General features: G+C 37.0%; 1 protein-coding gene across 8 annotated transcripts in view; it reads right to left on the minus strand.

Annotated features, from left to right (window-relative positions):
• LOC134801559 (filamin-A) overlaps positions 1-21,247 on the minus strand; it is a 112,108-nt gene that overhangs the window by 14,958 nt on the left and 75,903 nt on the right. For 6 of the 8 annotated variants that reach the window (XM_063774157.1, XM_063774156.1, XM_063774158.1 and 3 more), the window contains 10 exons: positions 10,616-10,756; positions 9,536-9,705; positions 9,032-9,157; positions 8,575-8,688; positions 7,858-8,046; positions 7,293-7,395; positions 6,639-6,781; positions 6,018-6,126; positions 5,546-5,710; positions 4,419-4,658 (listed from right to left, as the gene is read on the minus strand). In XM_063774157.1, the coding sequence (XP_063630227.1) occupies positions 4,419-4,658; positions 5,546-5,710; positions 6,018-6,126; positions 6,639-6,781; positions 7,293-7,395; positions 7,858-8,046; positions 8,575-8,688; positions 9,032-9,157; positions 9,536-9,705; positions 10,616-10,756 (1,500 nt within the window). Of the gene's footprint in view, positions 1-4,418; positions 4,659-5,545; positions 5,711-6,017; positions 6,127-6,638; positions 6,782-7,292; positions 7,396-7,857; positions 8,047-8,574; positions 8,689-9,031; positions 9,158-9,535; positions 9,706-10,615; positions 10,775-11,746; positions 12,003-21,247 lie in introns of all 8 variants that reach the window. The other 2 variants (XM_063774152.1, XM_063774159.1) reach the window with 2 other exon arrangements.

The raw sequence follows: 21,247 nt of genomic DNA on the forward strand, positions 1-21,247 counted from the left end.
TTAGCGTCAATGGTTTTTGGAAAGAATGTCTCAATCCCAAAAACTAAAAGAAACAGTGATAAACTTTAAACGTTATTATTAAAATACCTTAAAAACGTGGTACAGTCAGCAGCAGAAGTTGCCATTTTGAACACCTCACCCGCTTAGTAACTTCTGCTGCTGACTGTACCTATCTAAAATAAAATATTTTTTGCCTGTTTATTGCAGCCAACGAATGAAGCATACTTAATGTAAAATAAATGAAATTTTAATTACCAGCCATACTCCGCAGTGAGTTTATAAGGCTATACTGAACAACTTTTATTATGGGGTAACCAATGCCGAAATCGCCAAAAATTTGGCTGTCCCATAGAAATTAGCGGCATCACATCAGCCGGAATGTACTTACCTATAGTCTGTGCGGAAAGAGAATAGTCGTAGAATGTATAGGATCCCATACATTTCACGACTCTTCTCTTTCCGTATAGACTATACTTACTTACCTATGAAACAGCCAAATTATTTTTTCACCGTTTTGACATTGGTCCCATAGTAAAAGTTGTTCAGTGTGACCTAAAACTCACTACGGGGAGTATTGGTGCTTAAAATTTCACCCTGTATTTATTATCCTAACCTTTCAATTTGACGAAATCAAAAGTCGAAACAATCGCAAATTCCAGTTATTTCTAAATCACCGGTGCGTCGGTTTTTTCCTCATTTCAAAGGAATTATAAAGAAAGTCAGCTATTTAACCTTCTTGTCTTCTTTTTATTGTATAAACAAGAAAAAAGATGTTTAAAATTCGGATGCTATCAAAACCACGTCAAAGCCGCCGCCGCTACGAAATGAATTCTATGGGGCATTTATTTATTTATTTGGTAGAAAATAAACAAGTAAGAAACGTAGTCAACTGCTTCTTCAAATATTGTCTTATAAATAATAAATGCGTACGAAATTCTTGTATAACCAAAGGAAACTTTAAAACCAATTTAAATCCGAGCAATATTACCACAACGCGGCAAAAACGCAAGAATCCAGATGTACGCACGCTCGAAATTATGACTTTCATTAGCAAAAACAAATATCGTAAATACCGGCCGGCACTGGTCATCAAGATCGCGACATCCATTACGTAAAAAAAACTTACTGGCCGGTTGAAAAAAAAAGAAAACAAAGTTTAAAAAATCAAACTGTCAAAACGGTGGCCGTAAATTTTCCCGCGTTGGCGCGAAGCGTCGCGATTGGTCGTTTGCGGCGGGGGCGTGGTTGTGAATCGAATAAGGAACATCGATTTATTTATGAAGTGCATTTTGAGTGTTTTTTGGTGCACGCTCCTGTATGGCACCTTGGGGGCGGGGGTCATTTGACTTGGTGATGGCGATGCGTGGACGATAAAACACTGTGAGTTATTTGAGTAAACTACGGTGGCGCGGCATGCCCGGCTGAAACATGTAAACCTTTGGTTCGTCTAGTTAAATATCGCGGGGAAAAACGTACCAACATTTGGTCTACAAATCTAGAAAAAATAAAAAAACTCTAGAATGCCACTTGTATTGCTTACAGTAGGCGACATATTTTTTGTACTAGTAAGGTAAGTACCCCTATTAACGAGGGGGTTAAGCAAGTTTTCGAAAAAGAGCCAAAAATTAAGCATAAACCGACGGTTTATGAACCAAGACATATTTTTTTATGTTAGTTTGTTAATTAAAGTTTATATTATTTTAGTTTCTGGCCTTGTTTTAGAAAAATATAAAGGAAAAAATAATTATCAAAACCAAAATGTCGAAATCGCCTATTACCGTGGTAATGGACCACTGTTACCCAAATACCGCGGATGTGGGTTCCTTTTTACGAGGGTGGATAACCCGTCGCATTTTTAGTTCCATAATTATGATAAATATTATTTATTTGACAATAATGGATAAAAAATGGTATAGGTAATCAGTACAGTACGCTTTTCATATTATAAGACTTAATTAATGAATTTAAAATAAAAATAGTTGGTTCCTTTAACGCTAAAAACATCGTGGGTTACCCTTTACGAGCAAGTGTGATGCTGTCGAAATTCTTGTTTAATTTATTACCTATCTACGTTAAATAAATAGGTACTTAATTATTTCAACCGGACGTGAAGGGCAAGTTGCTCCAAAAAGTTTAAGCTACCTAAAGTAAAAGTAAAGTAAAAAAACCTATCATAAAACACATTACAATTTAAAATATTACATTAAACTTAAAAATATTGTACTGTAATTTTTGGAGTATAAAACTTTTTTTAAATATAACTAAAATCTAAAACACGTACTATATTATTTAAAGTGTTTCACTATATAATGTTTATTTACAAATTCTACTTCTATTAAACACGTTTGCTTATGAAAGTCGCCTGAGCGGCGTAGGCCTCCCCCGTATCTCTCCAATCCTCTCTGTCCATAGCCCGTCTCCTCCATGTTGGTCCACATACTTCGCGGAACACGTCTTCCCAACGCTTCCTGGGTCTACCTCTTTTCCTGTGGCCGTTACGAGGTGTCCAGTCTGTCACTGTTTTAGTCCACCTGCCATCATTTATGCAACAGATAGATAGTTAATTTAAGCTACCTATCACAATTATATTCTACACAATATATACAAGATCTGTGTAAGTTAATGTTAATGTTGTATGTTTGTGTGTCTATTATGTTATTAAAATAACATAAAATATATTTTTCTACTATCTTCTCTATCTATATTTATTTTATGTTTGCTGCCTTAGAAAAAATATTGTGTGCAACGGTACATAATTAGGTTTTAAGAACAATTATTATGTACCTGGTATACAAAAGACTATCAAAAGTATTAGGTATTTTAAGAACCTATTAATTTCGAAGTTATGAAAGTTTTGGGTGGGTCTGTATTAGGTTCTCATACAGCTTATTACCGAGTGATGTCTTTTCTAACCATCGTTAAACGGTTCAATTCAAATAATTTTAAAACTCATTTACGACTAATAAAAATGAATAGTTATCTTGTATTTTTTTAATACAATAAATATGGATGGTTCCAAATATTACAAAACAATGGTAAAAATAAATTTTATAACCATACTTATGTTTTTATATCAATACTTGAACGAGTTTCTCATATAAGGGTTTCTAAGAAAACGTCTGAGAAGGTGTCTAAAATTGTCATCAAAATTAAGAGTTATTGAATAGATTTCATACCACGTTAATAGCTCTTTAGCTTTATAGGTGGTTGAATATTTGAATAACATCAAAAGTCAAGTAAATGTGCATTTATATATGAATATAAGATCGCCCGAATCTAAAATGCCGTTTCCGTTATTACCGAGGTATACCTCGAAATTAGGTATCACACAAAGAAAATGGAACCTAACACCGAGGTTTTCAATTTCCTATTTTTTTCCAATTGCCGAGCAAATATCACAAATAAAGTATTTGGGAACCATAAAGATAATAACTAAGAATCAATCTCAAGTCTTAGTCTTTCCATAATATTTACCATTATTACGCTAATCACTAAATATAATACGCGTTTACTTACTTGAGGTGTTGCGTGTTAGTATGGAGCAACCAAATCTTGCGCTCCTGATGCGTTAGTTTAGTATTTTCGACTTTTTTGCGTGATGTTTTCGTAGCAATGTTATACTTATTCGATAGTCAAACGATAAGGCTTTATTTCTGTGTTCTTAGATTCTAAGAAAGTTAATAAGCTTTCTTATTAAACGCTATTTTGTATATACCGCGGTAATGAATGCCAATTTTAATGGGGTCGTTAATAGGGGTACTTACCTTACTTCTTTCCATCAAAAAGTACATATATTTAATATAACACTTTTTAAAGTTGTGTCAGCAGCTGCATTTTTAAGAGGCACATTCAAAATCATTATCGTTAATGTACAGTTAACACCAGTAATATTCATATAATTGACGGATATAATACTTAGTTCTATAAAAGTAGTTTATAGTGTTTTTTGCACCTTGCCTCGTTCAATTATATAATTTACTTTTCCTATCGAACCAGTTTAATCGCAATAAATAGGTTTGTAATTTAATCAAGTTATAAACGTAACAGTAGTGAGACGTCTAAAGAACTCGATTCTCACCGGTTTGCCTAACTTTCAGTCTGCTGAGCAGTTAATCCAACAGCCTAAGTAGAAATAAAATGCTAATTTAGCTCCGGATTGTCTACGAATATTTATGACACCTCGCCACTGAAATATAGTTAATTTTTTTTTAAAATCATTTGTTAGATTATTTTTAACTGATACACCTAGTCAGACATATTAATCGTTTCAGTAAAAAATACGAATGTTACACTATTTTTTTTAAAGCAGGTTAGCAGGACTTATGCTGGAAGTGTAAATAAATCCTACATTGTAAATTGGTATTATAGAACTGTCGCAGCAACGCTGTTAAAATAATTATTTTATGTTCTCCACTTACCAGGCTCATCGACTTTGTAAGACACATCACACGATCCATCCTTCCTGTCCTTAAAGTCGATCTCGGCCTTGCTCGGCCCCTCGAGCGAGATGGCCAGCTGGCCGGCGCCGGCCTCGCGGGTCCACACGTTGAACTCGTTGAAGCGGCCGGCCTCGCCGCGCTCGAGGCCCGTGCCGCCGGCCTTCACTAAGTGGGCGCCGGAGTCGCGGAGGGGGCCGACGGTGAATTGGAAGGGGGATCCTGAAAAATGGTATTTTTTAAACACTTATATCAATATCACATGTAACAAACAATGGATTAAACTTTTACAAGTGGATTTTACCTACTTCTATAATAGCTGGTTATACTACAAAGGATGTATGATTTATTGATTAGATAACTGAAGAGACATTTACATGTCCCCTCACATCGCAGCAAAGAGAAAATATTAGTAGCTAGAGTATCGACTAACTGGCTATGATATTGCTTATCATCATCTCGAATGGGGGCCTATCCAATTCTAAGACAATCGTACGTCGCCAAACGCCAAACGAAAAGAAAAAAAATATCGATTGACAGATGCTACTACAGCAGTCAGACACTCACCAGGAATATAGATCTCCCTGTACTTGGAAGACACGGTGTGGACGCCCAGCTCCTTAGGCACGAAGAGTACGGAATACAGCCCGTCTTCCACTTCCTGGATTTCGGCGTCTTTAGACCCACCGGGGTTAGTGCCGGTGGCAGCCAGGTCAAATGAGGTGGTCCCAGCAGTCAGTTACCAGGAATATAGATCTCCCTGTACTTGACAGACACGGTGTGGACGCCTAGCTCCTTAGACACGAAGAATACGGAATACAGTCCGTCTTCCACTTCCTGGATTTCGGCGTCTTTAGACACTCCACCAGGGTTAGTGCCGGTGGCAGCCAGGTCAAATGAGGTGATCCCAGCAGTCAGTTACTTACTAGGAATATGGATCTTCCTGTACTTGACAGACACGGTGTGGACGCCAAGCTCCTTAGGCACGAAGAGTACGGAATACAGTCCGTCTTCCACTTCCTGGATTTCGGCGTCTTTAGACACTCCACCGGGGTTAGTGCCGGTGGCAGCCAGGTCAAATGAGGTGATCCCAGCAGTCAGTAACTTACCAGGAATATGGATCTCCCTGTACTTGACAGACACGGTGTGGACGCCCAGCTCCTTAGGAACGAAGAGCACGGAATAAAGTCCGTCTTCGACTTCCTGGATTTCGGCGTCTTCTGACACGCCGCCGGGGCTGGTGACGGTGGCAGCGAGATCGAAGGACGTGATACCTGCAAGTGGAAAAATTATGAAAAGGCCTGTCGATGTACAGTACAAAGTAAAAAGAAATATAGACCGTTTTATGGCTTTCCTTTTCTTTAAATTTTTTTTTATAAACTTTTAATGGATATTAGCTTGCAAGGCTAATATTCTGCCTCTTAACATTTGTTGTCGCAAGTGTCTCCCTCTACCTCCAAAATGCAACAGATTATTGATGTGTAGACCACATGTAGCTGAGGACTCAACCCGGATAAAAGACACAACAAGGATAAAAGAGAGCGAGACACAGAGAGAGAGAGAGAGACTCATGCCACATACCAGGCATCTTGAAGGTCAGCTTGCAGTTGGTCCCGACTTCGGTGAGCGGCGCCTGGTCGCGCTGCCTCTGAATCTTCTCTCGCTGCCTGTTGCTGCCCTCACCGGTAACCTGAGTAAATTGGTAAGTCAGTAAACAGGTCAAGAATGTTCAGTGAGGTCATGGTCGCTTTTACCCCAAATCACAGAATAAATAATAGTACTAGGTACAGAAGGTTCACTCTCTAACAAAACGCGTCTATTACGACAGATATGACCGCAAGGTGGCGCAAGCGCGAGCAGACGTCCGTTCCGTAGCGGTACGCGGCAACTACTATGGCTAGACATCAAAATTGATGTGGGCCGCATGTACTTGTAGCGACGCGACGAAATCGCGGAGTGATCCACGCCTGCCCAAATTGTTAAGCTACGAGATAAGAGCATATCTGGTAATTGTATAATTAAGCATTTTCCACATTTTAATATTCATTATTTAGTTATTCATTATTTATTAGCCGCCATAGTTTCGGCTACCTATTCCATGTGTACACATGTGTTAACATTTTCACTTACATTTTCGGCGTCATGCCATAACTGACCTGGAGTCTCCAGCTTGTATTCCAGCCAGCTATTTCACGGACTCACCTTAACAGTGAACGGTGACCCTTCCACGTGGTGGTCAGCAAACTTGAGGTTCACGATGTAGTAGCCGGGCTCGGTGGGCTTGTAGCTGATGCTGAGGACGCCATCTTTGCTGTCCGCGCACTGGATCTCGGCCTTGCTGGGGCCTGAAAGGAAAACCAGTGAGTAAACCATCTTTATTGATACCAATGAATTAATCTTCATATAATACATATATAGGATTCACATTAGACAAAAAGGATATGATAATTATAACCCCAGTAGATGGTCAGATGTGGTCCAAAATATTACCCAGACTTCGCTCCAGGCAACGATGCAGATGATCGAGAGGCCTGGAGAGCAGTGGTAGGAAGAATAACCCATAGGAGTCACGTCCCTCAGACATGAGGTCACGACCACGAAGAAGAAGAATTATAACAAAAGTTTTAGTTATTTTATTTTATAATTTACTTAAGTATTAAGTTTGTATTATTTACGTTAAATAAACAAGTATGACAAAATAAATATTATACACACATATTCTCGTCATTTCATTGAAGAAGAAAAAGAAGAGTTTTGTAGTAGAGATTTGATAATGTTCCTGAAATCTAGTTTACTTTAAATTGATTTACTATCTTTGTCCAAAAAATATAAGAATGTATAAATTTATGTGTGTACCTTCAATAGACAGTGAAAGACCACCATATCCAGCATTCTTGGTGTCTACTGAGAAGGTATTCTCAGTGTGGGTCTTGCCTTCTTTCAGAGCGGTGCCTGAAACCTGAAAAACGAAAAATCATGAATAAGTCCCGCAACATTGTATCGTCATATCGCATTGATTTATGTTTTGGTAGTTGTTGAATGTCCAAGGGTCAAAGTTTCCCTCTGATTACACCAGAGAGTACTTTAATACGAAATATTCTATCAAACCTAAGCGAAGATTGGACAAAGGAGTTCCTATGTGAATTTATTTTATTCACAAGGACACACAGCTGGATTTAACAAACTTAGCTTCAATAAAATAGTCAGAAAAGAGTCAGCCTTAGAACGGTACTGCACCGAACCGATCTTACTACTTTCTGCATCCTGTAATACCCATCAGACAGTTAAACGAATCTTTATGAGCGAGTGAAAACGGAATTTGCCTTGTGACGAACCTTCCATTAGCGAAATGCAGGGCCAACTGCCTTAATCCTCTTGCACCGTAATTTAGACGTTAAGTATAGTTGTTACTCTCACTCACCTTAACTTTCTTAGCGTCTCCAACCTCCTGCTCCTGCACAGTGATGTTGAAGGGCGAGTTCTGAATGTGGACGCCCATCTTCTTGACGGAGACGATGTGCTGGCCGGACTCGCGGGGCGTGAAGCTGATGCCGATGTTGCCCGACGGCAGACGTTTCAGGAAGCAGGGCTCTTCCAAGCCTGATGGTGCCTGGAAAAGAATTCATCGTTTTTCAACTTAAATACTTAAATATTTGAAAACCTTATTGCCTAGGTTTTTTATATCGGTGACAAACCTGATTGTAAACGGTCACCATAGCTTATAAATGCCTGCAACTCCAGGGGATTTACATAATTATGCGTTGCCGTCCCTCAAACTTATGCCTCCTTAACCAAAACGCAATATGCGTCTGCAATACTAAGGAATTGATAGAGTTTAATATATTAACTATATATAATAAAAGTTTAGTTCTAGAACATTTAGTTAGTTCGTTAAATTCCAAGAAAGTGGTTGGCATGAACAAAAAAAAGAAAATAATTTAATTAAACACAGATGATTCTTTCAGAAATCTATTAGCTACGAAAGACAAGGAATAACTAAAGTTCAAATGTGAGGAAACCGGACTAATCCCAATAAGGTCTAGTTCAGATGGCAGTCGCTTTCGTAAAAATAGTGCCTTCGCCAATTCTTGGCGGGTCAACGCGAGGAAGATGATGATGAACTAAAGTTCCAATGTACCTGGATAGAAGCATTGAGACTGCGGATATCATTGTCGGTGATCTTCCCTGGCAGAGTGACCTCGCTGCAGCTGCCCACGGAGATCTGGTTCCTCTTGCGACCCTCGCCAGTCACCTGAAAAATGCAGAAGAAGCAACTGTATAAGCAACAAAATAATACTGCAATAGCAGGCAAACAGTTTTCTAATACAGTAAGCGTCCGTTCAACTCTCAAACTTTGGCATCCTAATTCCAATAGTTGAGCTAGTTTTTCAATTCTATTATTAAATTATATGGTGGTCCAATACTGGCTGTAATAAAATGTTAAGTATATAACATTGTGTGACAGGGACAAAATAATAAAACACGGCATTCAAATATTAGTCACAACGAAGATACTTAATTGAGTTTATTTTGGAGCATAGTTTAGAGCTTTTGCAATATAGTTCGGTTAATATTTTATCCGATATAGGGCTTACCTTGGCAGTGAATGGGGATCCCTTGATGTGCTTGTCTCCGAACCTGACGGACACCTTGTACTCGCCGGGAGCGGTGGGTAGAAACGAGACAGATACTGTGCCGTCTTTGTTGTCGTGGCATGTGATCTGTTCAATACAAAGAAAGATAGGTTTTTAATATTTTATATATAAGACTAAATAGTCTGGAGGGATAGGTAAAGTAAATACCTATATGGAACATTTAAGAATACAAAACACACATTAATAATGTCAGATATTTTTTAATATGATCATAAGATTATTCTATGATTAATTTAGCTTTTATCAAATTTGTTTCAATTTTATGATGAATTGAGTTCACTTTTAATATTTTGGATCTTAACATTTTCGACCCTGAAATCATTACTTTTTACCTCTAGGCAAACTAATTTTTCTTCCGTTAGGTACAAGTATAAAATTAGGGTTAGGTTAGTATGTGTGCTGAATCAACATAAATAAGTCTAGGAAAATAAAGATCAACCGTACCTCAGCCTTGCTGGGTCCCTCCACAGCCATGGACAGCCCCCCAGCGCCAGCACCCTTGGTGCTGATGGTGAACTGGCTCGGTTCTCCGCTGACGCCGCCTACCAGACCGGGGCCGTAGGCCGTGACGTAGCCCGAGGGGATGGAGTCCACGTGGAACTTGTAGGGGGAACCTGGAAGTCATAAATGTTATTTTTATGAGTACTATAAGTAGGGTTGCCAACTTTTTTTTGGTGGAATATAGTATTTTCCAGAATAAGGAATAAAAATATGTACTATAAATTCCAAAAAAATATAGTACTTTCCGATAAAATACTAAACATGAGTGTAATATACGTTTAATCGGAAATATAGTATTTTAGCGTACTATATATTTTTCCAAAAGTATATAGTACAGAGAGCCAAAATATAGTACAATACTATATAATATAGTACGGTTGGCAACCCTAACTATAAGTAGTATCGATATAAGTCCACCAGAAGACTGTGCCGTAAAGAAGGCTGTGACTTGGCTAGTGGGTAGATAGGTACACATTATATAACACACACACACACACACACAATGATAATGAATGATAATTATTACAAGATTAAAGATTACAAGGTGAAATAGTACAATAGGTACACACTGAGAAAAAAAATTATATGACATTGCACTGTACAATGCATTCAATTGCGAAATTATCTATTAGCATAATTTACTAATCTTGCGACTTTTTTTCGTCATACTTAATTGTTCAACCTGCCTTTATTTTTTCACTTTCATAATTTATTGACTAAAGTGGAGGCTATATTTTATAGACTACCCATTTGTCTCCTTTAAGGATCACATGATGCTTTCAATAGAAAACTATGCGCCGGAAGCTCCGTGTCGGACACGGGCCGGTCTAACGTGAGTCATCCTTTAGCCGGAGAAGGTCATTTTCTTAGGACGACACTTTCCAGAAAAGTTTCGAACTCGGAAAGTGACCTACATCTTAAGTGACGTCCTCAGAACGTGACCTAACTCAAAATTGACCTCCTATAAAAGGGATCTACTCCGTCTAAAGAGTATGTCCTCCATGAAAGTAATAACTATCTTACCCTGCACATGTTCCCCGTTGTATTTGACGAACAGCTCATGTACGCCCTCCTCTCGCGGCTCATACTTGATGCTGACAGTGCCATCACGGTTGTCCTCTATCGCTGGCTTGTCCACGTGCCCGCTCGGCATCTTTACTTCCGCTGAAAACAACAATGTTACTATTACTATTATTTCCTTTTTTTATACTACGTCGGTGGGAAACAAGCATACGGCCAGATGATGGTAAGCGGTCACCGTATCGTATTGACGCCTGCGACTCCAGAGGTGTACATGCGCGCTAACGACCCTAACACCCCGCACCCTCGTTTTGCTCTGGCAACCTCACCGGCAGGAACACAACACTATGAGTAGTAATAAGTCTCAGAGCAGCAAGTATCACATGCCTTTTTGGACGGTAAATTAAAAAACCCTTTTGTGCAAATTATTCAACAAAGTCGTGATACGTTAGGACGTTATACGCTAACACATTTATCTGAAATCTGGATGGCATTTTACACATTAAATACCTATCTTGGTACTGCGCCATCTGCCAGTGCCATGCCACTAGCTCAGAAAACAACAGGCAGTAAGCAGATATGTAGGTACCTGTCTAGTATAATTTGGTGATTTGCAGTGCTAACATTAAATAAGTATCAGAATATAGGTAACGTTAGATGGGATAAGAGAAACGTTGGGCCAAGAGAAAAAATTGTAGGGGAATCCAAGGGAGCAAAATAAAGTATGGTTCTCTTACCCCACATGACCTCATCTATGTCGTTTAAAATACAGTTTCTATTTCCAATAAGATGCCTGCCATTTTTTTCTGTATACCTAATTATCGTGATTTGTAAAGATGAAGACAAATTTCAGTCACCAAAGGTGACCAAAGTAAATATGTACCAAAGGTATGTTTAATTATTTTGTAGCATTTAATTTGTAAATTAAATGTAGTATAAATTAAAAGTAGGTAGTGATGTAATTATTCTCAAATACAGTAAAAAGCCTGCACCAACAAATGCCTCTTTTTGATTCAGTGGTTGACTGGTAGAGAATGCCTTAAGGCATTAAGTCCACCATTTGTACTTATTATTTTATGTGCAATAAAGTATAAATAAATAAATAAAAACACGTTAAGTCAAACCAATACAAACCTTTCCTAGTATCAATATTGTAGATAGACGCAAAGTTCATAGGCGTGAACCCCAGCCTCTCCTTATTGAAAGAGATCTTATGCGCCTCCCCGTACACTACCGGCGTCTCTTGTTTGTCCCACTCCGACACCGAGAAATACTTCTTCCCCTTATCGAAGTAGAACTGCGAGATTTCCTCCCAAGTCACCTCTTTATCGCTCCCTCCGACGATGGAATTCCAGAGCCCACTCATAAATGCCATTTATCAGTTATCACGCTTTGCGCTGCACTTGCCAGATTAAAGTGTGTTTGTGTGTGTAGTGTGTTTAGATTGTCATTGTTGAGTTTTTCATCTGAACTTAATAGTTTGGTTAAAGATTTATTGATTTCTTCATTATCTTTTATCGTATTAGACCAAAGTTAAGCTGCGTCACTAATATGTGCTTATCAAATAGTATCAAGCTTTTTTCAAACTATATTGAAGAAAGTTTGATACAATTTGATAAGTACATAATATGGTATCATTGGTATATACATGAGACTATATTATATGTAGGTACTCAAGTATTACATCTATCGTATAAATCGTTCCGATATTGTTAAAATAAAAACAGACAATCTTAAAAACATATTATTTAATGTTGTAGACTTTTTAATGCAGTCTTTGGTTGATGTTTGAAGAAACTATATTGTAATTGGTTATGTTTTCAATAGTAAAGGATGACTCACGTTAGACCGGGCCGTGTCCGGGCCGGCGCTTACGGCACATCGTTTTCTATGGAAAGCCTCACGTGATCGCCTGTCATGTCATAGAAAAGTAAGTGCCCGGAAGCTCCGGCCCGGACACGGCCCGGTCTAACGTGATCATCCTTAATGCTTTTAAAAGATAGAATACATGTGTATTTATATTATTTAAACCTAATGTTAAATAAATGAAGATAATTTTTAAAACATGGGTCAATCCACTTTGAATCAAAAAACTAAACGAATCATATTGAAACCGCGGCATTCCAGAGCTTATAAAAATATTACTGAAATACTAACAATCTTAAATATAATATAAGTAATTGGCTAGCAGTAGGTATGGCCACGTCATGTCGACAGCGACATATTTATCGCGACCATCGAAGTGGAGTTTATAGTTCACGTCGTCAGATTATTTTATACTTCTATGATTTCATCAGAGAACATATGGACGAGCTTGTTAATTTGATGGGAGAACATATTTTTATTATTTATTAGTTAACTTAAGGAACTGATATTATGTTGGTCAACATACATATATTTTCTGAAGGTTTTTTATTGGTTTTACTCCCATAGCTACCTTTTGTATTAAGTCAGAGATTTTGTCTATGAAACTACCTACTTGCGATTTTTTTTGTGTTTATCTTATTATTGTGAAAATCGTTTCTTTACTTTGAACTTTAACACTAAATAGATTCATTTACCATTGTAATTGCTCTTAGCTAACTATATAGAGTCAGACCACGCTATCTCGGCAGCGATTTGATAGCACAGACAGTGCAAGTGTTACCTATTTTAAACGTCATAATTTAGTAGAAGTTTGTCGTTTAAATTAACACTTGCGCAGTCTGTGCTATCAAAATCGCTGCCGAGTTAGCTTGGTCAGACTCTACCCAAGTTCTAGGCATTTAGGTATTTAGTCTATTACATTAATCACAATTGTGATTTGTGTACATTTTGAACATTACCTTAAATCTAGTTACAAATACAAAGTAATCTAAGTACTGACATAAGACAATTCACATTTATCAGCAATTAATAATTATTATAGCATACTTCTAAGCACTTTAACGATGGCTCAATACATCTTAATGCATATTAATTTAAAGCACTGTTATTGCGAGTTTCATGTTTCTGTAGTTTCAATGAATTATCGTCATTCCTCCGTTGGAGAATGTTGTGCCAAAAATACGGAGTAATTACATAGTTTTAGAGTTAATTAGAGACATCAAGGTCGCTTGCATCGGATACCATTGGCTGGATATTCTGGAGAAGCGGAATTTTGCAATATCCTACAGATATAGATTATCTCAGTATATGTACGAAATTTTGTTAAACTGATAGTTTTGACTGTCGACAAAATTATATATTGAAGGATACTAAAGGCTAAATAAGGATTTTTATCCCTTTTAGGTTTAGTTTAATTTTTTAAGCAGTTTAGATACAAATATTATCAAGCCGAAAAACTTTTTCGTATACAGTTATTTGATATTTTGTTGATCCCCTTTGTAATTATGCTACACTAATTTCCTATGCTAAGTTCTTAAATGTTACACAAAACATGTGTTGATTTTATTATTATCAAATAAATAGTTACCTAATCGAGCAACAACTATTCAGATGTTTAAAATCATAATCCATTTAAATGCTTCTAAATGTCGAAATCATTTTGATTTAGGTACGACATATTAATATTAGCCTATTTTAATCGATCCTGAGTCATGTCGATGCGAGAATCGATTCGGCTATAATTCGATCGTCAAAAGTCGACTTTGTTTTGACAACAGAATATTTTAAATGGATCAAAACAAAACTGACTCAGTATTTTTAGTAGGATCTTTGGCCGCTGAAAATTGTTCGATGTAAGATTTATTAGTACAGAATACGATGTGTGTTGAAAGATAGGTATCGTTTTGGAGTGTTGTATATGTAAATGTAAAAAAAACAACGTGTTGCACTTCGGGAGTGCCGACAGAAGTGAAAACTCAATGACTAGTCCAAAATGTCTGCAGCACTATGTATAATTGACCCATCCTCCTTTCTATTGAAAAACTTTAGTTCCGAAATTGCTGGTCAGTGAGCTTGTTTAAAATTCGAAATTCAAATTTGTAGCGTTAATTGTTTAAAATTCGAATAGAAATTGTAAAGTTACCTTGCAGACCTCGCATCTAAATATATTTGGTTATGATATTTTGAGTTTTATTCACCAGTATTAGAGTTCACTTTTATTAGCGATTTCATCAAGATGTAGCTTTATTGAATTAAGTATATTTGAGTGATATAAAGTTAAAATGTAACTGTGAGATCCTCGTATTTCAACCCGTACAAGATTAGAACCTTTTTCATGTAATGTCATTGAGTTTTTCTTTATTGATTTAAATGCCATCTAAACCTTACGGTCACGTGATCGCGTTACGCTGTCACGAGTTTATATTTTTTCCCCACCTCAAAAAGTGCCCAGCGCCGCTAAAGAAGTTTTCACTTCAAAAATTAAATTCAACCTACATTATAAATTTTATATCAATTTTGAATATATAGATTTCCGGTATTTTATTCACGTATAAGTATTTACGAAAACGAGACTTAATCGTGTATGATTAAGTTTTAAAATACCTCCGACGTTTCAAGGACCGCATTGTCCCTGTGGTCTCGGAGAAGACACGACTAAGTCCCATTTTCCTAAATAATTATGTGTAAAAGTCGTAAGAATTTAATTTAAATCATAATCATTCGTGATCAGTTACTGTAGTATCCAAAAAAAACAAGTAAAATAAAATCGTGCTATTTCTCCCTACTATACTAAGTATGGAGGAAAGAGAACAAAAATGTACAAACTAACATTTGAAGTATTTTAACCCACCATCGCCTTAATGTTTTACAATCGCACATCTTAACCCTGTTGGTTCATATTTTCATATTTTTATAGCACGTCTAAAATATCATGCCGGCATTTAAAAACTGGACATTTCGTAGACGTCCAAAATCCTGTGCCATGTTCCAGATTAAAATGTCAAAGAAATTACTGGAAGACATTAACAGATTTATAAATGTCAAATCTAAATGTCCAAACGATTATAGGTAACAAGACATGGATATTTATTAATTCTTGTCTCGAGAAGAAAAATGGAGACAATGTTAATTGGAAAGATAGGTGTAATAAATAAAATGTCAGAATTGCCTACAGATTAATCACATTTGAGATTAAATAATCTTTGATTTGGAAACTAAACGTAGACTAATTCGTCTGTATATTTTTTTAACTGGTTACATCTGGATGAGATTAGTTCAGGACCGACACAAGTGGCGTACTAGAAGAAAGTCCTATGCTGAGCAGTAGGGATGGTGGCAAACAAAAGTACAGCCCACCGGATACTGTAGCCTATGAAAGCTTGCAACTTCAATGGTTTTACAAGTACGTTGCCGATCAAAATAATTATAGATTCGCTATGCTGAAAATGTAAAGCTAAGGGACAACAAATATGGACTCAACCACTATCAACAAAATGTGTTCTCAGTATAGTGGCCCACAAAAGGTTATGCCATAAGGGATTTAACGGGCACACTTTTTAAGAAATAACCCACCAGGAAATTTTTGAATTTTTAGGGTCATGTCCGGACTTTGACAGGATATTCCATTTTTTTACATGGCCACCATAATCCTCAGGATCTCTGGCAACCTTAATCACTCTCAAGAACATGATAAACCTACAGACTAAAATATTCATCATTGGCATTTATTTAACAATAACAGTTGACAGTGTAAGGAGTGTCCAATAGTGTGGCATTTTTGTAATTATTTAATTGCGACATACGAATGGGGGGTGCCAGGGTAATGCCATACCCGGTGACGTAGACTAGAGACTAGGTAGTAAAGCAGCACGCGGGTGCCTTAATTCTATCCTAGTGTGAAAAAGAAGAGTAAATTGTGAGGGGGCAGGTAGAGGAGCCTCACGGGGATGATGGGAATGAAAAGGCAGGATCCAGAGCGATGAGGGGTATTTATTATTTAAATAAAAAGGCACCTGTAACAATACAGGTTACGTGTTAACAGATAGGTATGTATAAAAACACTTTCGTAATTCAGAAGGTTAGAAATCAAATAACTTACAATATGTGCCTTGGTGATGATGTAGATATATATCTGGAAGGTGTGCAGGGCCACAAAACGAGCACTATACTGAACTGCACGCACTTATGAATTATTACGTTTACTAATAAAAATCACACTTAAAACGGTCGTGTTTAGAAACTTGGGAAGTACAGTCTGTTAGATTAAATGATGTTTATCGATCAGAGTATGTGATCGAACTGAAAATAAAAATCATTGAATGGAATTTGGAATAGGATTTGAATTTCAAAAGGGAATTTAGAATTTGTATGGTGCCAGAAATAGTATGAAGGTCGATAGTGTAACGCTTCGTTACACGCACCGTTACACTACCGGGGTCGCCCTGGAAGGGAAAATCCTGGGGCTTATGGCCAAAGGATTTTTCCGTAATGTAAATATAATGTAATGAATATGGGTATGAGTGATAAATTTAGAAGGTGGGGATGTTATATACAATGTTTATCATACAAGAGAGGCGATTTAAACATGCATACCAAAGGTCATTCATACATCATCTTATAAAATTTTGGTTAATTGTTTAACCAAAATAAGTTTCAATAGAGTACTCCTTTAAGTAGAGGATGTACTCATTAAATCGCTCTCCATTGGTATTAAGGCTTATTAATCAGTAACCACCCGCTGAATATTAATGAATCTAAATATAATATCTACAATAATGTGTACCTACAAAGAGTACGATTGTTGACATTTATTCAACAAAATAATGCCGTATGGAATGTAGGATTACTACAAAATATCATAAGATAATTCCTTAATGGAATTAATAAATGTACTGTACGGTACGTATGTACCTAAGTACGTAAATATGAACGTTATGTCAAGGGAAGAAATATATAAATAAGTATTGTTCTAACTCTGGTAGAGTTAGCTTTGAATAACGTTATATGAACGTAATATAACGTTATATAAATTAAATAGTATAAATGAACGTATAAATTCGTACTAAGTAGGTATGTACGAAATGTAATGAGTCCGAAATGTATAATGGGGATGAGATATAATTATAAATGTATAACATTATATACAATATTTTACAAGTTAGGAGCTTAGGAGAAAAGTAGCTAAGTTTGAGCCAAATAAGAATCTAATTAAGGAAAAACAGTATGTTATTTTAGAATTTTGGGGATAGGTTTTAAGGTCTCTAATATGCCATCGTCCGAGCATTTTGCCGGACATGTCTTGTAGGACATATACTAAGGGTGATATTTTTTTTAGGATAGAACATTTAATAAACTTGGGTGCAAGTTTAGCAGAATAGTGTTTAGGAGAATTACTAATTGCGTAATTTCGTTTCCAGACGATGTCATTTTCGTTGAATTCGAAATGTTGGTGATGTTTATTATACGATGAAGAATTGGTTTGGTGTGCTCTCCAAAGACGGGCTTGTACTTCGGAGAAGACAGGCTGGAGAAGACCAAGATTATCAGCGTATTCGTCTCTGGGCGCGAATATAATATCATCTGTGAGATCAGATTTATCGTATGCTGATCCACATGTGACTAATTCGCGACCAAATACAAGGAAAGAAGGAGTATAATTTGTTGTTTCATTTACGGAAGTATTAATAGCAAATTGTATCTTATGTAGGTTGATATCCCAATTCCTGTGGTCATCCTGTATGAATGAGGATATTGCTGTGGTAACAACTTTATTATATCTCTCCACGGGATTTGGTTGGGCGCATTTAATTGCGCAATAGTGTATTTTTGGGATATGATAGGAGTGGAATAAATCCGTTGTCTCTTGACTAACGAATTGAGGACCATGGTCAAGAATTATGGTCTGTGGGATTCCGTACACTAGGAAAACTAGGTTTTCTAGAATATGAACGATTACTGATGACGTAGCACGTTTAATCGCAAAGAGGAGGCAGTATTTTGAAAAACAGCAAGTAACGACAAAGATGAATCTGTTGTGTTTTAGTGTAGTAGGCAAGGGGCCGATCAAATCTATTGAAATGCATTGAAAGGGTCGAGAGCATTGCTTAGGTTTACCCATTAGGCCAAGTTTTAGTTGGGTTTGGTGTTTGCAAGCTAAGCAAGTCTCGCATTTGGCAATAAAATTTGAAATATCTTTGTACATTCCTGGCCAAAAATATTTCAATTTAACTTTATTGTATGTTTTAAATGTTCCGAAATGAGCGCAAGTTGGGGTGGAATGATTTTCTGTGATAATGGGTATTCTGTACTCTAGTGGGATAACTTCTTTCCAATTATACTCAGATTGGAGTAACGAAGGGGTTTTTGAGTATCGGTATAATTTATTATTATGTATTATGTAATCTGGAGTGGTGTTGGGGTTAGAACTGCATTTAGCGTAGATATTATTATACCAGTCGTCATTGGTATTAGAACTATTGTAGTTAATAACGTCTACTGAAGGTAAGCGTGATAAAGCGTCAGGGATTAGATGATCTTTACCACGTTTATGTTTAATTTCGAAGTTAAATGTAGATAGACGAATACTCCAGCGGGCTAGACGTCCGGTTGGATTATCTAGGTGGAGAAACCATTGTAATGCGGAATGGTCCGTGTAGATTGTGAACTTTAAGCCGTTGTCAAGATAGCAACGCCAATGTTCTAGGGCTAGTAAGACACTTAAGAGTTCTCTTTCTGTAATTGAGTAATTTCTTTGGGGACCAGTTAGGGATTTGCTCATATAAGCAATGGGTTTCTCAACGCCATCAAATTCTTGGGTCAGCATGGCACCGATGCCGAAGCTGGATGCATCACAGTGGACTGCGAAGGGTTTTGAGAAGTCTGGGCAAGCAAGAACAGGGGTAGAGACTAGAGCTTCTTTAATGGATTTGAAGGCATTGTCTTCTAGTGATGTCCATTTGAATGGTGGTGCTTTTTTGGAAGTGGAGGTAAGTTTAGTTAGTGGTGCAACCTTTGTGCTGAAATCGGGGATAAAGCGTCTATACCAACTTGCTGTACCTAGGAACTTTTTAACTTCTCGAGGAGTTGTGGGAGGTGGGATGTTAAGTATTGCCTTAACCTTGTCAGGATCTGTTTGAAAGCCGTGTTCATTAACTATGTAACCAAGATATTTAAGTTCTTTTTTGAAAAATGAACACTTGGGGAAGTTTATAGTAATGTTGGCTTGTACTAGCCTTTGGTAAACTTTATTAAGTAAAGTGATGTGTTCATCGAAAGTATTACTTATGATGATAATATCATCTAAGTAGGTAAATACTGAGTTATCAAGGTTTTCAGAAGGGAATAACGCATCCATAAAGCGTTGTTGGGTAGCAGGGGCATTAGTCAATCCAAAAGGCATTACGCGAAACATGTACATGCCTTTTGAGGGTACGTGGAAACTAGTTTTAGGTCTATCAGAGGGGCGTAGGGGTATTTCCCAAAATGCTTTTGCTATGTCTATCGATGATAGATATTTAGCATTTTTTAGATTATCTAAAATGTCAGAAATGAGTGGGAGTTTGTAGGCATCTTTGCGCGTAATCGAATTTAGTTTACGGCTGTCGATGCAAAAACGCCACGTTCCATCTTTTTTAGGAGTTATTATGACAGGGTTTAGCCATGGGCTTTCACAGGGTTCGATAACATTAAGCTTTAGCATTTCATCAACTTCTTTGCATAAAGCTTTTTGTTTCTCTGGAGAAAGCCTATAGCATCGCTGTTTGATTGGTGGATGGTCACCGGTATCTATGTGATGTTCAATGAGGTGGGTTCGTCCTAAGGGTTTGGTTTCTGTTGAAATATTTTTAAATTTTTTAATAATAGTATCTGAAATTAACTGTTGAGTTTCAGAAAGGTTGTCATAATTAGTGATGTGTTGGTCACAGGTGGAAATAACTAGGGTATCTATATGTTTATCAGAATATGACGTTATGTCAGGTAATATGTGGGGAGCTATATTGAATTTTCTCCAAAAATTTGTGCCTAGAATCAAGGGTTGCTTTACAGTAGGGATAACATGAGCGGTAATAATAGCCACAATATTTTTGTACGAAATTGGTAGTTGAATTGTACCAATAGAGTATATAGGGTAGCCGTCGGCTACAGAGCCTACGACTTTATGGTCGTAATTTATGGTAAAATTGTGGGATAAGAGAATTTTATGGGAATTATTTCCGAAAATAGTTAAAGCACTGCCACTGTCTAAGAGGCCACATAAAGTTAAATTATTTGTCTGGATGTTGACATAAGGTCGTTCATCGTATGGATCTTGAGTGAAAAGTGCTGATGTAGTATTGTATGATGACATAAATAATTTAATGGTATCTAACCATTGGTTCCATTCTGTAGCAGTAGTTTTATTTAAGTTACTTTTCTCCTTTATGCGTTTTTTGGAAATTTATGGCAAACTGTACATTTTGCAAAAGTGACATTTTGTTTGCCACAGCGGAAGCATACTATATTTTTACTTGTACAAATATCTAAAGAGTGATCGTTTGTTCTGCAACGCGGACAGGAGTAACGTAACGTAGAAGGTGGTGCTGTTACAGTATGGACCGGTTTATTAAATGGGAATGGTGGTATATACGGTTGGGAAGGGGGGGTATGGTTAGAATCTTGTTGAATGTTGGTATAGTTGCTAGAGCTATAAGTAGAGGTAGTATTACAGCTTTCGTACCATTTGCACGATTGGAATAATGTGTCTATAGACGTAACATTTGTAGGAACTAA

Source organism: Cydia splendana, chromosome 22 (genome assembly GCF_910591565.1).
Source record: "Cydia splendana chromosome 22, ilCydSple1.2, whole genome shotgun sequence".
NCBI classification, from domain to species: Eukaryota; Metazoa; Arthropoda; class Insecta; order Lepidoptera; family Tortricidae; genus Cydia; species Cydia splendana.